At 39.0% G+C, this 15,637-nt stretch overlaps 1 protein-coding gene across 6 annotated transcripts in view; it reads left to right on the top strand.

The window, feature by feature from the left end:
* Positions 1 to 15,310, top strand: part of chac2 (ChaC, cation transport regulator homolog 2 (E. coli)) — an 18,745-nt gene extending 3,435 nt beyond the window's left edge. For 3 of the 6 annotated variants that reach the window (XM_043695940.1, XM_043695939.1, XM_043695943.1), the window contains exons 2-3: positions 3,953 to 3,988; positions 12,945 to 15,310. In XM_043695940.1, the coding sequence (XP_043551875.1) occupies positions 3,953 to 3,988; positions 12,945 to 13,328 (420 nt within the window). In that variant the 3' untranslated portion in view covers positions 13,329 to 15,310. The remainder of the gene's footprint in view (positions 1 to 3,952; positions 3,989 to 12,944) is intronic. The other 3 variants (XM_043695942.1, XM_043695941.1, XM_043695944.1) reach the window with 1 other exon arrangement.
* Positions 15,311 to 15,637: the final 327 nt, after the last annotated feature.

The raw sequence follows: 15,637 nt of genomic DNA on the forward strand, positions 1-15,637 counted from the left end.
ATACAGAACTGGCTCAAAGGTAGAAGACAGAGGGTGATGGTGGAGGGTTGTTTTTCACACTGGAGGCCTGTGACCAGTGGAGTGCCACAAGGATCGGTGCTGGGCCTTCTACTTTTTGTCATTTACATAAATGATTTGGATATGAGCATAAGAGGTACAGTTAGTAAGTTTGCAGACGACACCAAATTTGGAGGTGTAGTAGACAGCAAAGAGAGTTACCTCAGATTACAACAGGATCTTGACCAAATGGGCTGAGAAGTGGCAGATGGAGTTTAATTCAGATAAATGTGAGGTGCTGCATTTTGAGAAAGCAAATCTTAGCAGGACTTATACACCTAATGGTAAGGTCCTAGGGAGTGTTGCTGAACAAAGAGACCTTGGAGTGCAGGTTCATAGCTCCTTGAAAGTGGAGTCGCAGGTAGAAAGGATAATGAAGGAGGCATTTGGTATGCTTTCCTGTATTGGTCAGTGTATTGAGTACAGGAGTCGGGAGATCATGTTGCGGCTGTATAGGACATTGATTAGGCCACTGTTGGAATATTGAATGCAGTTCAGGTCTCCTTCCTATCGGAAAGATGTTGTGAAACCGGAAAGATGTTGTGAAACCTGAAAGGGTTTAGAAAAGATTTACAAGGATGTTGCCAGGGTGGAGGATTTGAGCTATAGGGAGAGGCTGAACAGGTTGAGGCTGTTTTTCCTGGAGGGTCGGAGGCTGAGGGGTGACCTTATAGAGGTTTACAAAATTATGAGGGGCTTGGATAGGGTAAATAGACAAAGTCTTTTCCCTGGGGTGGGCGGAGTCCAGAACTAGAGGGTATAGGTTTAGGGTGAGAGGGGAAAGATATAAAAGAGACCTCAGGGACAACGTTTTCACACACAGCGTGGTACGTGTATAGAATGATCTGCCAGAGGAAGAGGTGGAGGCTGGTACAATTGCAACATTTAAGAGGTATTTGGATGGGTATATGAATGGGAAGGGTTTGGAGGGATATGGGCCAGGTGCTGGCAGGTGGGACTAGATTGGGTTGGGATATCTGGTCGGCATGGACCGAAGGGTCTGTTTCCATGCTGTACATCTCTGACTCTAAGCGCATATCACTCTACTAAAGGCCATTTTTGCTCCTTCACAATCTACAGACCTATAGATCCAGAAAATAACCTCTCCAAAACTCTGTCCCAGGTTAAATTAATAGTTATGGCTTATATTTTAGGTTTAATCAAGAGATGTATCTCAAAAACCATCATCAAGAAAGAACTCACTCTTCTCACTACTGCAGACGTTCTGTAGGCCACACTTAAAACAATTCACTTGTCTGTTTCTGTGCTGTGACTTTACCCAAACAGTTCCTCCAAGATCAGTTGTGAATTTCACTGTTTGTTAATTTTCCCAAACGCCCTCCGATGTCCAGCGATACATGATTTCAAACAGCAAAGGCAGTAACTGTGGTGTCAGTTTCTTTTTTCTTTCTCTCTCTCTCTCTCTCTATCTCTCTCTCTCTCTCTCTCTCCTGCACTGACCTCACCATGTGCTTCCTTTGTCTTTTCTTCTCCCTTTTGAAACTACTGTTGTTTTGACTTTTTTTCCAAATTTCCAAAACAATGTAACAGCATCTAAGACTGTAATTGCTGCTCCTGCAATTCGAGGAAGTCACCTCCAACACCTAAAATACCTCAAAAAAAGGAGCAGCTGTTATAGCCAGAAATTTTTCCCATCCTCCATCTTGGATAATCCAGAATCCATTATTTCCCCACATTCTGTATCTTCCACATCTTTATTCCATTTTGTCTTTATTCTTGATAGGTTACCACATCTAGTCAACTGATTCAGGTTTGTGCTGCTGCAATGCAAAATCTTATCCAACTATTGATGCACTATTAATCAACTGGCAATCATGAGTAAAATGATGGAACAACTCAGCAACAGTGCTGTCAGGCAACATTTAACCTGTTATTTGATGTTCAATTTAGATTCTGCCAAGAAGACTTATTCCATATCTCACCACAGACGTTGTCCCATTTTGGACATGATTTGTATTCTAGAGCTGAGATGCAAGTGACTGCCAATGTTTATATGTTTCACTGAAAATGAGACCTGTTCTGCATTTCAGTTTTTTTTTTATCTTGTGCAGTGTCAGACATTTTGTTTTGAATTCTTTGCTGGGGATTAAATTTGATTATTTTTTTCACTGTCCTGGACACCACGAGCAAGACCAAATTGTTGCACGTCAATAGTTGCTTTTGAAAAGGTGGTAGTGAACCATCTTCTTGAAATGCTATTACACATCTATTGCAGCTACACCATTACTACTGTTAGGAAATGAGTTCCAAGATTTTGATTCATTGACAGTCAAGGAATAACAATATGTCTCCAAATGTGATGGTGTGTTGCTTGAAGGAGAATTTGCAGGTGGTGGTCTTCCCTTGTGCCTTCCTCTTCTATGTGGGAGAAATTAGAGTCTTGGTGAGTTGCTGCTGTGCATCATGTGGTTGAGGAAGGAAAATGGGGTGTTAATTATATGGGCATCTTGAGTGTTGTCATTGCTACCCTCGCCGAGGCAAGCGGAAAATGTTTCATCATGCCATTGACTTGTGCCTTGTTTGATGGTGTATAGAAATTTTGAGGACACAAAAAGTAAGTTACTCACTATAGAGTTGTTGTCCTCTAACCTGCTTTTGTAACCCCCACAGTTTTATGGGTGGTCAAATCCTGTCCATGTTAATACCCAGCTAGTTGGATGTCAGTAATGTAAATTCATGAACCTGTTCATTTATGGCAAATACAACCTATTATTTGTTATAGTTGATTATTGATTATGTTTATCACAACTGCTGTATTGATAAAATACCCATTATTTATAAACCAAAAATATCAGAATGATGCATTCAAATATTTGTTGTTCTTGGCATATTGATGACCTGTATCTTTTGCCCATCTCTAATTGCTTGTGGGCAGTAATGTGGAACTAAATTCTCACGTTTACGGAGTCAGATAGGCGTGGTAAATTAAGCAATTCAGTTGATTTTTGACTTTTTATGGGCTAGGTAAACTTTTATGATGAACTAAATTATTGATTTGGCTTTACAACTTGACATGAGATTTGAACTTTCCATCTGTGACTTGTTCGTCCCAGGCCTTGACTAATAGACTATTGTATTGTGTAATCATTGTTTCTTTCTGAAAGCAGGTTTTTAAATAAAAATAGTCTAAATTTTGTCAGTGTTTTACTTTGAGTTTATTTCCATTTAAATGAATTGTGTAATTTTTCACTATTTCTATTGTTTGGATAGAATAAACTTAAGTAAGGCATACTTTGAACATTGGATACCCAATATTTTATACAGGTTGTTCTGCTATAACACGCGTTTCATTAATGCGGATTCGCTGTAACACAGTTGGGGACACTGTTTCTAAAGCGCGAACTTTACTGACTGTGACCCGATTACATCGGCAACACTTCAAGTGCTGTTCCTAAAGCACAATTTTTTTATAATGCAGGGTTGCACAAGAGTGTAACCATTACGTTATAGACGAACTACCTGTAAAAGCGTATGGCTTACAATTCTGATTCGGTACATTCAAAAGTCTAATGTACAAAATTGTGTAGCATGATTCACCAATATGGTGACTGACTTTGCCTGATAGCAGTGAGGTAATCTATTACTGTTATACAGTTGGAAAGTCAGGTAAGTCGGCTGCAGAGTGGTTTCTGAAAGAAAGGGCCACAATTTGTGTAGTTAATAAAGTTTTGATTTAAGTTCTGTTTTGTAACTGGAACCAGTGTATTTACAATCCAATATATTTTAGTTTTGTCAGAAAGCAAGGAAATGATATTTATTTTGAGGTCTTTTAAAGTTCAACCAAATTTGGCTTGTCCATAATCGTAGTTTAATTATACTATGTCATTATGTACCTCGTTAAGACTTTATGTATTTTTTCATTCCATCCCTGTAGCCTGGAAGAGTTGTCACACTTGTTGAAGATCCTGAGGTAAAAGAATAATGCATAATTGAAAATTTTAAACTGACTTCAGGACTGATTTACAATTAATTCATAAATGTATTTGAAATATTTGTTTCTGCATAGGAACAACAGCTATTGCATATTAATTAGCTGATCGAGTGTAAAATGCCAGTAAAATTGTTCTAAATTGTAGCATTGTGTATTATTGTAAAAATCTATAGTTCTGAAGGATGCAAGCTTTGTAAAATACAGGTGCTCCATTTGTCAGCTTGCAACTTAAGGCATAGAAACTATGCTTAACTTCAGTATGCTTATTGCACAATACTGAAAATTAATATGGACAGGTTGGCTAAAGTCTAGTTTAAAGTTTGTTATCTTGTCTAAGGAGGTGAGGAGAAAATTCAGTAAGATTAACATTAGATCGAAAGTTTGGACAATTTTAAAAGCCAATAAAGAATCACATTTTAATTCCCCATTTTTTTTTAAGAAAAAGGGACAGCCAGTTTGAAATATAAAAACAGTAAGCATTTTAACCTGTTTCAAAATAAGTAATTAAGTGTTTGGTCCTCTGCAAAAAGAGAGTCTGGAGAATTAATAATGGAAAACAAGGAAACGATACAAGTGTCATTCTGGTTTGCTTTCACTGTGTAAAGCATAAAACCATGCCAAAATACTTGGAAAAACAAGGGGTTAAAGGGAGAGATGAACTTAAAACAATCATAATCATCAGTGAATGGGTACATAGAAAATTATTTCAGCTAAAGTCTCAAGTCCCAAATCTAATGGCTTGCAATCTAGGGTCTTAAAAAATTGGTTGCAGAGACAATAGAAGCACTGTGATCTTTCAAAAGATCCCAGCAGATTGGGGGGTGAGGAGTTCATGTAAAATCTGTATTCAAAGAGAAAGAAAGTAAAGAATGCAAAAGCCCATAAAATTACTATCTGTCTGAAGAAAAATGTTACAGTCCATGATGGAGATTATGCCAAGACATTTGGAAAATCATAAGTATGAGGCAAAATTAACACTTTCTTCATTAATTTATTAGAGTTCTTTGAGAAATAAACAAGCAATGTAGATTTACAAAAGGTATTTAATTATGTGATGCCACAGAAAAAAGGTTAATACACAAGATCTGTTTTATTTATATTCACTCCTCATAGGTCAGTTATGAGGTAGGGTCACTCGTAGAGTCAAAATTCATAGAGATGTACAGCATGGAAACAGACCCTTTGGTCCACCTTGTCCATGCTGACTAGATATCCCAACCCAATCTAGTCCCACCTGCCAGCACCTGACCCATATCCCTCCAAACCCTTCCAATTCATATACCCCTCCAAATGCCTTTTAAATGTTGCCATTGTACTAGCCTCCACCACTTCCTCTGGCAGCTCATTCCATACACCTACCACCCTCCTGAGTGAAAACGTTGCCCCTTAGGTCTCTTTTATATCTTTCCCCTCTCACCCTAAACCTATGCCCTCTAGTTCTGGACTTTCCCACCCGAGGGAAAAGACTTTGTCTATTTATCCTATCCATGCTCCTCATGATTTTATAAACCTGTATGCGGTCACCCCTCAGATTCTGACGTTCCAGGGAAACCAGCCCCACCTATTCAATCTCTTCCTATAGCTCAAATCCTCTGACCCTGGCAACATCCTTGTAAATCTTTTCTGAACCTTTTCAAGTTTCACAACATCTTTCCGATAGGAAGGAGACCAGAATTGCACACAATATTCCAACAGTGGCCGAACCAAATGCCCTGTACTCAATACTCTGATCAATAAAGGAAAGCATACCAAACGCCTACTTCACTATCCTACCTATCTGCAACTCCACTTTCAAGGAGCTATGAACCTGCAGTCCAAGATCTTTGTTCAGCAACACTCCCTAGGGCCTTACCGTTAAGTATATAAGTTCTGCTAAGATTTGCTTTCCCAAGATGCAGCAGCTCACATTTATCTAAATTAAACTCCATCTCCTCCTTCTCAGCCCTTTGGCCCATCTGATCAAGATCCCGTTGTAATCTGAGGTAACCTTCCTCATTGTCCACTACACTTCCAATTTTGGCGTCACCAGCAAACTTACTAACTATACCTTTTATGCTCGCATCCAAATCATTTATATAAATGACAAAAAGTAGTGGACCCAGCACCTATCCTTGTGGCAGTCCACTGGTCACAGGCCTCCATCTGAAAAATAACCCTCCGCCACCACTGTGTCTTCTACCTTTTGAGCCAGTTCTGTATTCAGATAGCGAGTTCTCCCTGAGATCTAACCTTGCTCAACAGTCTCCCATGGGGAACCTTGTCAAACGCCTTACTGACATCCATATAGATCACATCTACCACTCTGGCCTCATCAATCCCATTTGTTACTTCTTCAAAAACCTCAATCAAGTTTCTGTGACATGATTTCCCATGCATAAAGCCATGTTGCCTATCCCTAATCAGTCCGTGCCTTTCCAAATACCTGTACATCCTGTCCCTCAGGATTCCCTCCAACACCTTGCCGACCACTGACGTCAGGCTCACTGGTCTATAGTTCCCTGGCTTGTCCTTACCACCTTTCTTAAACAGTGGCACCACGTTAGCCAACCTCTAGTCTTCTGGCACCTCACCTGTGACTACCGATGATACAAATATCTCAGCAAGACTCCCATCAATTACTTCCATAGCTTCCCACAGAGTTCAAGGCACACCTGATCAGGTCCTGGGGATTAATCCACTTTTTTTGTGTTTCAAGACATCCACTGCTTCCTCGTCTGTAATATGGATATTTTGCAAGATGTCACCATCTATTTCTCTACATTCTGTATCTTCCATGTCATTTTCCACAGTAAATACTACTGCAAAATACTTGTTTAACTCTGATTTTTCTCCTCTGATTCTGCCAGAATTGCTGAATTTTTCCAGCAATTCTCAGCTTTTGTTTTCCTTTTGTTATTTCTCACTGTGACCTCAGTCTCTCTTCTTTTTGGTGTACAGTCAGCTGTTGTGCTTTTGGTTGCCTGACCTACTCTGATATACTGTGTTTAAAGTCCATCTCTTTGATCAAACCTATGATGCCTCCAATCTTTCCCTTTTAGTTGCCATCAAATTTCTCCCTCTGGAGATCCTTAAGTCAATTTTCTATTAATGATGCTACATAAATTCAAGTTGTTGATGGCACTCCCAAATTTTGCCAAATATCTATTTCACTATATATCCTTGTTTGTCCTTTTTACTTCATCCTAATCCTAACTTTTGCTTTCAATCTTTCCCAGTAGGAATATGTCACCTTTACTGAGGTAAATTTGATCTAAAAACATTACTGGATGTAGTTGAAGTTAATTCCCCAGAACATCCCCTAACCTGAACCCTATGCTGGTGCTTCCTGGATAGTTCTGTATCTTTCTGACCTGAAAAACATTAACATTGCAGAAATGTAAATAGTATTTCCTGACTAATAAAAATACAATGTTGATCTTATACTGTGGTACCATAGCACACCAAGTAACATATCCACCAAGTAATACAGTAACTGGATCAATTATACCTTAAGCTGTCCATGAGAAAGCCAGGGGCCATCTGTTAATATGAGTTCTATAACCATGAGATTATTCAGACCTAAAGTTTTCTTTGAAGAGGCTGATACAAGCAACATTAAACTAGGTCTGCAATCTGATTTTTTTTTTAAACCCCTGCTATTTCAAGAATGTCCAACTTTCAGGAAATCTTTTGTTTTATTTATTTCGATGAAGGGTTTCATAGAATTACTTTTTGGTTCATTTGTGAATACTTTTGATTTTAGGTATTTATTATAATTCATTCATGGAATATGAGCTTTGTTATCCATACTTGCCTTGAGAAAGGGTGCTGAGCTACTGCCTTGAACCACTGCAGTTCATTTGATGGAGGTAGACACACAATAAGGTTTTTGACCCAGGACTATGAAGGTGCAACAATATTTGCAGTTTAGGCTGGTGAGTGGCTTGGTGGGGAACATGCAGATGTTTGTGCTCCCATGTATCTGCTAACTTTGTCATTCTGGAGGGAAGTGGTCAGAGAGATATTCAGCATGGAAATGGAACCTTCGGTCCAACTCGTCCATGCCGACCAGAAATCTTAAATAAATCTGGTCCTAGTTGCCAGTACTTGGGCCATATCTCTCTAAATCCTTCCTATTCATATATTCAACCAGATGCATTTTAAATGTTGTAATTGTACCAGCCTTTACCACTTTGACAGCTCATTTCATACACGCACCACACTCTGCTTGAAAAAGATGCCACTTAGGTAGGTCCCTTTTAACTCTTTCTCCTGTCAGCTTAAACTTATGCCCTCTAGTTTTGGACTCCCTCACACCAGGGAAAAGAACTTGTCTATTTACCCTATCCATGTCCCTCATTTTATAAGCCTCTATAAGGTCACCCCTCAACCTCTGATGCTCCAGTGAGAACAGTCCCATTCTATTCAGCCTCCCCCCTATAGCTCAAACCCTCCAACCCTAGCAACGTCCTTGTAAATCTTTTCTGAACCATTTTAAGTTTCACAACATCCTTCCTCGAGTAGGGAGATCAGAATTGCATGCAGTATTCCAATAGTGGCCTAATCAATGTCCTGTACAGCCGCAACATGACCTCCCAACCTCTGTACTAGTATACGGTGCAAAGTATTCCGTCACACTCCTGTCTTGTGCCTTGTAAATGATGGACAGGCTTTGTGGATTCAGGAGGTGAGTTACTTGCCACAGTATTCCTAACCTCTGACCCACTATTATAACCACTGTGTCTATGTGGTGAGTCCAGTTGAGTTTCTGGTCAATGATAACCCCAGGATGTTGATAGTGGAGGTTCAGGGATGGTATTACCATTGAATGTCATGGGGAGGTGGTTAGATTGATGGCCGTAGCCTGACATTTGTGTGGCACAAATGTTACTTGCCACTTGTCAGCACAAGCCTGGATGTTATCCAGATATTGTTGCATTTGAACACTGCTTCAGTATCTGAGGAGTCATGAATGGTGCTGAACATTGTGCAATCATCAGTGAGCGTCTGCACTTCTGACCTTGTGTTAATGCAGCTGTTTCATCGCACTTCTGACTTGGGTCTCGTAGGTGGTGAACAGGCTTTGGGGAGTCAGGTAGTGAGTTATTCACTACAGGATTCTTAGCCTCTGAACTGATCTTGTAGCTATAGTATTTATATGGCTAGTCCAGTTCAGATTCTGGTCAATGGTAACCCCTGGATGTTGCTAATGATGCCCTTTGAATGTCAAGGGGGCATGATTGGATTCTGTCTTGTTGGAAATGGTCATTCCCTGGCATTTGCGCAAATACTTGCGATTAGTCAGCCCAAATCTGGATGTTGTCCAGCTCTTGCTGCATTGAGAGAGACTGTATATTCAGTATCTCAGGAGTCATGAATGATGCTGAACATTGTGCAAGCATGAGAGAACATACCCACTTCTGAACTTATGATGGAGGGAAGGTTATATTACAAGGCAGCTGAAGATGATTGGGCCTAGAACATGACTGTGAGGAACTCCTTCAGAAATGTCCTGGAGTTGAGATGACTGACCTCCAACAAGCATTATCATCTTCTTTGTGTCAGGTATGACTTCAAACAGGAAGAGTTTTTCCCAGGTTCCCACAGACTCAAATTTTGCTAGATATCCTTGATGCTTTGCTTGATCAAATGCAGCCTTGTTTTTAAGGCCAGTCACATGCCTCACCTCTGGAATTTAGCTCCAGTGTGCATGTTTGAAGCAAACCTGTAATGGCATCAGGAGCTAATTGATTGGCCCTGGCAGAACCCACACTGAGCACCAGTGAACATTTTGGATATAAGTTGTTCACTAAGCTAGAAGGTTCGTTTTCAGACGTTTTGTCACCATATTAGGTAACGTCATCAGCGAGCCTCCGGATGAAGCATTGGTGGTATGGCCCACTTTTTGTGTGTTTAGGTTTCCTTGGGTTGGTGGTGTAATTTCCTTTTTTTTTCTTATGTGGTAAATGGGATCTAAGTCAATGGGTTTCTTGACAGAGTTCCAGTTGAAATGCTTCTAGGAATTCTCGTGCATGTCTCTGTTTGGCTTGTTCTAGGATGGATGTGTTGTCCCAGTCAAAGTGGTATTGTTCCTGACCAGTGTGTAAGGATACTAATGAAAGTTGGTCTCATTTTGGAGATGTCTTTGATGTAGGGGAGAGTGGTTAGGATTCCTGGACATGTTTTGTCTGCTTGTTTGGGTTTGTTGCTGAGAAATCGGCAGACTGTGTTCATTGGGTACACGTTCATTTTGCATACACTGTACAGGTGATTTTACTTTTCTCTTTGTAGCTCCTCTGTGCTGCAGTGTGTGGTGGCTCGTTGAAATAAGGTTCTCGTGCAGCATCGTTTATGGGTGTTGGGATGATTGCTTCTGTCATTCAGTATTTGGTCTTGTGTTGTTTTCCTATAGACACTGGTTTGAAGTTTTCCATTGGCTGTTCGCTCTACTGCGACATCGAGGAAAGGCAGTTTGTTGTTGTTTTCCTCCTCCTTAATGAATTTTATGCCAGTAAGGGTATTATTGATGGTCTTGAAGGTTTCCTCTAATTTATTTCGTTTAGTAATGACAAAGGTGTCATCCATGGAGTGGATCCAGAGTTTGGGTTGGATGGTTAGCAGAGCTGTTTGTTCGGGTCTCTGCATTACTGCCTTTGCTAAGAACCCTGATATCGGAGATGCTATTGGTGTTCCGTTGGTTTGTCTGGAGTTTTGTTGTTGAAGGTGAAATGGGTGGTAAGGCATAGGTCCACTAGCTTGATGATATTATTATTGCTGATGAAGTTGGTGGTGTTTGATGTATATGCCTTTGGTTCTTCTAATAGTGTAGTCAGTGTTTTCTTGGCCAGGTTGATGTTGATAGATGTAAACAGGGCTGTTATGTCAGAGGAGACCATTATTTCATCCTCTTCTATCTCGGTGTCTTTGGTCTTCAGATGTTCTTGGGTGGAGTGGATTGTGTGATGTGAGTCTTCTACTCGGTGTTCTAGTCTTTGATGTAACTCCTTGGCCAATCTGCAAGTTGGTGTTCCAGGTAGCGAGACTATGGGTCTGAGGGAGGCTCCTAGTTTGTGAATTTTGGGTAATCTGTAGAAGCGGGATGTGTTGGGTCCGTCTGGTTTCATTTACCACCCCCCAGATTTTACAAAAAAGAAGGAAATTACATCCCCACAGGAAAATGACATCACCAACCCAAGGATACCTAAACACGCAAATAGAAAGCGGGCCATGCCACCAGTGCTTCAACCGGAGGTTTGCTGATGATGTTACCTAGTATGGTGACGAAACATCTGAAAATGAACCTTCCAGCTTAGTGAGCAAACCTACATCCAGAACCTCAACCTGAACTACAAATCTTCTCAAAACTCGCTAGTGAACACTTTATTGCTAAATAAGTGCTGCCTAATAGCACTGTTGATGACACTTTCCATCATTTTACTGATGAAAGTAGACTGATGCAGTAATTAGTGGGGTTGTATTTGACTTGCTTTTTGTGTATAGGACATTGGTATCTACCCAATACTGTGGAAAATTACCTATGTTGCTGCTGTACTGAAACATCTTGGCAAGTGGCATAGCAAGTTCTGGAGCAGATATCTTGAGTATTATTGACAGAACGTCATCAGGTCCTTTTAGAGTATGTAACACCTCCACCTGTTTCTTGATCTCTCATGGAGCGACTTAAATTGGCCTAAAGACTGTTTTGGCTAAATCTATCTTGCTGGGGATGTCTAGAGATGGATCATCCACTCAGCACTTGAGGCTAAAAATGTTGCAAGTACATCAGCTTTATTTTGTGCATGGGCTTTCCCCATCTTTGAGAATGGAGATATTCTTGGAATCTCATCACATCCAGTGGGTTGTTTAATTGTCCACCACTACGTGGCAAGACTAAATCACTTAGCCCTCTCTGGCACATGTTGCTTATGCTGTTCGACATGTAAATAGTCCTGCTGTGTGCCTTCACCAGATTGGCACTTGTTATTTTTCAGTATGCCTTGTGACATACATGGCTTTGTGCACTTTTCTTTGAACCAAGGTTGATCCTCTGGCTTTATGCTGAGAGTAGAGTCAGGTATATGCTGGCCCGTGAAATTACATATTGTGTGCTGAAGTAAACTATGCTACCAGTAATGGCCCACAGTGCCTAGTCTTGAGTTGTTAGATCTGTTTGTAGGCCAGACAGTAGTGTTCCTTTCCAAAAAACACAGTAGTGAACCACATGGGCTTGTACAACAATCAAGATTGACTTTCTTCATATCTGTTGTGGTAGGATTCAGACATAATCTGGGTATCTGGATTACTAGCTTAGTGATAATACCACTATGCCATTGGGGTATTTTTTTCCAAGTTGAATTTCTGATCTTGCCCCAAGATGTTGGGAGTCAAGCATATTTGTACAAAAAATCAAACCAAGGCTTTACCTGGAATAGGATTGCTTCTGGTAAGAATGTTGGATGGGGAGAGAGAAAGAAGGGTGGAATTTCTAATATGGGTAGGGAAGTTTCATAACAATTCATCTTTTACACATTGCATGTCAGGTCAGTAATTTAAAATGTATAATTCAAGATAGGAGATAACGGGTTACTAACATTGTGCAATTGTAGTGTTGTATGACAACATTATAAAACAGCACCAATAACAATTAGGGTGTGAAATATACAAAGGACTTGTTTTATTTCTTGCTAATAAATGTTCTACAGCATTAAGATTTGCAATGCTATTAATATGGGATGATACAAAACATGAATATTTGCATTGATACATTAACATAATTAAGGTTGTATTATAGAATATTGAACCAAATTTTAATGCAGATAGCCCATTCCAAGTTTATGAAATATGAATAATGTCCTTTAAAATTTATTTTCTTTAGTACATAAATACAATTTATTATTGAATATGATTTATTCTAATTTTGGACAAATACATTACCGTATTGTATGTTTATATTCAGGGCCTCGTGTGGGGTGTGGTGTATAAACTTCCAGATGGAAAAGAAGAAGAAGTGAAGGAATATCTTGACTTACGAGAAAAGGATGGTTATAGGACTATTACAGTTACGTTTTATCCAAAGGATACTTCAATAGATCCTTTCCCTGTGATGCAATACATAGGAACATGTGATAATCCTAATTACTTGGGTCCAGCACCCTTGGAAGACATGGCTTTGCAGATTTTAAATGCTGTTGGGCAAAGTGGAAGGAACACAGAGTACCTATTTGAACTTGCTGACTCCTTACGAAAGATCGTTCCAGAAGATACAGATGAGCACCTCTTTTCATTAGAGAAAATGGTCAAGGAACTCTTGGAGAGAAATGGAAAAAGTAACTGTATATGAAGGATTCCTACAATAAAGTAGGGCTGGAATAGAGACTATCTTCAATTTAAACCCTCACTCTCTTATCTAATTTATACTTGCTGTGTCATTATTATTCCTGACAGTGTCCACCAAAACATAGAGTAAAAGGTATTACAAGCAATTCTGATGACCATAGTCTGATATTAAAAATACATGTGTCCATGTATTCTGCATATCAAAATGTTCTCATTATTTAACCATGGACCTTGGTGAAGTCATGCTTACTCTGTAAATATAATTGTTGACAAACCTGATGACCGGATTGGTTTGCACTGACATACTCTGAATATTGGGTATTATTTTAAAATAAGTAATTTTTAATGTTTCCATAAATTTTATGATGTGGTGGAGCCAGTGTTGAACTGGGGTGGGCAAAGTTAAAAATCACACAACACCAAGTTATAGACCAACAGACTTATTTGGAAGCACTATCTTTCAAATATCAAGTAGCTGTGGAACAGGGCCATAAGACACAGAACTTATAGCTAAATTCTGTCTCTTCTGGTCCTGCTCCACAACTATCTGATAAAGGAGCAGTGCTCTGAAAGCTAGTGCTTCCAAATAAACCTGTTGGACTAATAACCTGGTGTTGTGTGATTTTTAAATTTGTCCATAAATTTTAAGTGGAGAAGTTGCAAATCAAGTCTCAATGTGGCAGGATTATCGGATTATCCAGTAATTGTTACTTATACAGCTGCACCCCTTGCCTTTTTAGTTGCTGGAAACAAATGACATCCGAGGATTGTATCACATGTGCAATAGATGAATCTTGGAATACAAAATTAGTCCAAGAGGTTTATGTTGTCTGTACTGCATATGATGAAGTATTCTTTACCGAACCATTGTAAACTATTGGCCCATAGCACATCTGAATACACCCTGGAGAATACTTAACTAAAAAGCAAAAAACGCTGGAAATATTCAGTAGCATCTTTTGAAAGAGAAACAGAGTTAAGCTTTCAGATCAATGATGTAGCTCTGTTGGCTGGATGACTGGTTTATAATGCTGCCAACAACATGGGTCCAATTCCCACACTGGCTGAGGTCACCATAATGGTCCTGCCTTCTCAACCTCTCCCCTTGTCGGTGTCTTGGTGACCCACTGATTAAACTTACCACTGGTTGTCTTTCTGATGAGAGAACAGTCCTATGGTCCTTTAGTACTATGTCAATTTTATTTTTACCTTCATAACACTGCTTTCATTTCTTTCAAATGTGAAGTTCTGGCAGTACTGCTGTTGATATTCACAGTTCCTTTTGATCAATGCTTTCTTTCCATGTGCCATCACAAGAATCTCTCTTTTTGACTTTGCAGTGTCATCCCCTTTTATTTAATCATTTTAGTCTTCTACATATAACAGATCATTAGTTCTGGTGTAAGGATATTAATGTGAAAAATTCTATTTTTCCAAGCATTTTTAAAAATGTTTTTCAGTTTTGAGTGTGAGCAGCATTATGTTCTTGTAATAGAAAGTATTTATATTGACTATCCTATGTAATTTATCTAAGTCCAACTAGAAAACATTTGAGTTGCACTCAAGCTTGTGTACCTGGTTTACTCTGCCTCATACTTCAGGATTTAAATACTAATTGATATGCTGATTTTTTTTCAAATACATACATTGATATTTGGAAAAGATGAGATCTTAAACAATGTTCCAATAATTATTTTCAGACTGTAAAAGTTATCATTAGAAACATCTCCTCATGGTTTAAGTTATAGTAGAAGTATCTGAATTTTCACTTGCACTGAAAACCATTTAAATTGGGATTCCATTAAGGTACCTTTGTAATTCACATTTGTCAAGCTGCTGTTGTCTAGCATGTGTGATCCTGTGTTTCATGAATGTAACCTATTGTAATATTGGCATTATCAAACTTTATTTACCAGTTTTGAACAAACCTCAAAGAAACACTAAGCAATTTTTAGAAAAAAATAAATCCAATATCATTAATAAGAATGTTGATTAAAATGTATTTGTTCTTTGCTGTTTACTATTGGATGCTGTCAAACTCTAAAAATTTTAAAACATCAATCTTAATTTTTGATTTGAAATTCCTTACTAACCAGTTTAACTATACAACTGTTTTCACAGCTTCAAGTTGGATTAATTTCTAGAATCCATTCCTTTACAATTTTAAAAAGAGAATTTCTTAAGTGTCTTGCAGTGCAGAACTTTCATTGGTCAGTTCTTTGAAAAATGAACACCTAGTTTAGTCCCACCCCAGTTTTCTCTTTAGAACTCTGAACGTTGGTTTTCTTAAAATGCATAAAGGCAAAATATTGC

This window comes from Chiloscyllium plagiosum, chromosome 9, assembly GCF_004010195.1.
Source record: "Chiloscyllium plagiosum isolate BGI_BamShark_2017 chromosome 9, ASM401019v2, whole genome shotgun sequence".
Classification (NCBI taxonomy): domain Eukaryota; kingdom Metazoa; phylum Chordata; class Chondrichthyes; order Orectolobiformes; family Hemiscylliidae; genus Chiloscyllium; species Chiloscyllium plagiosum.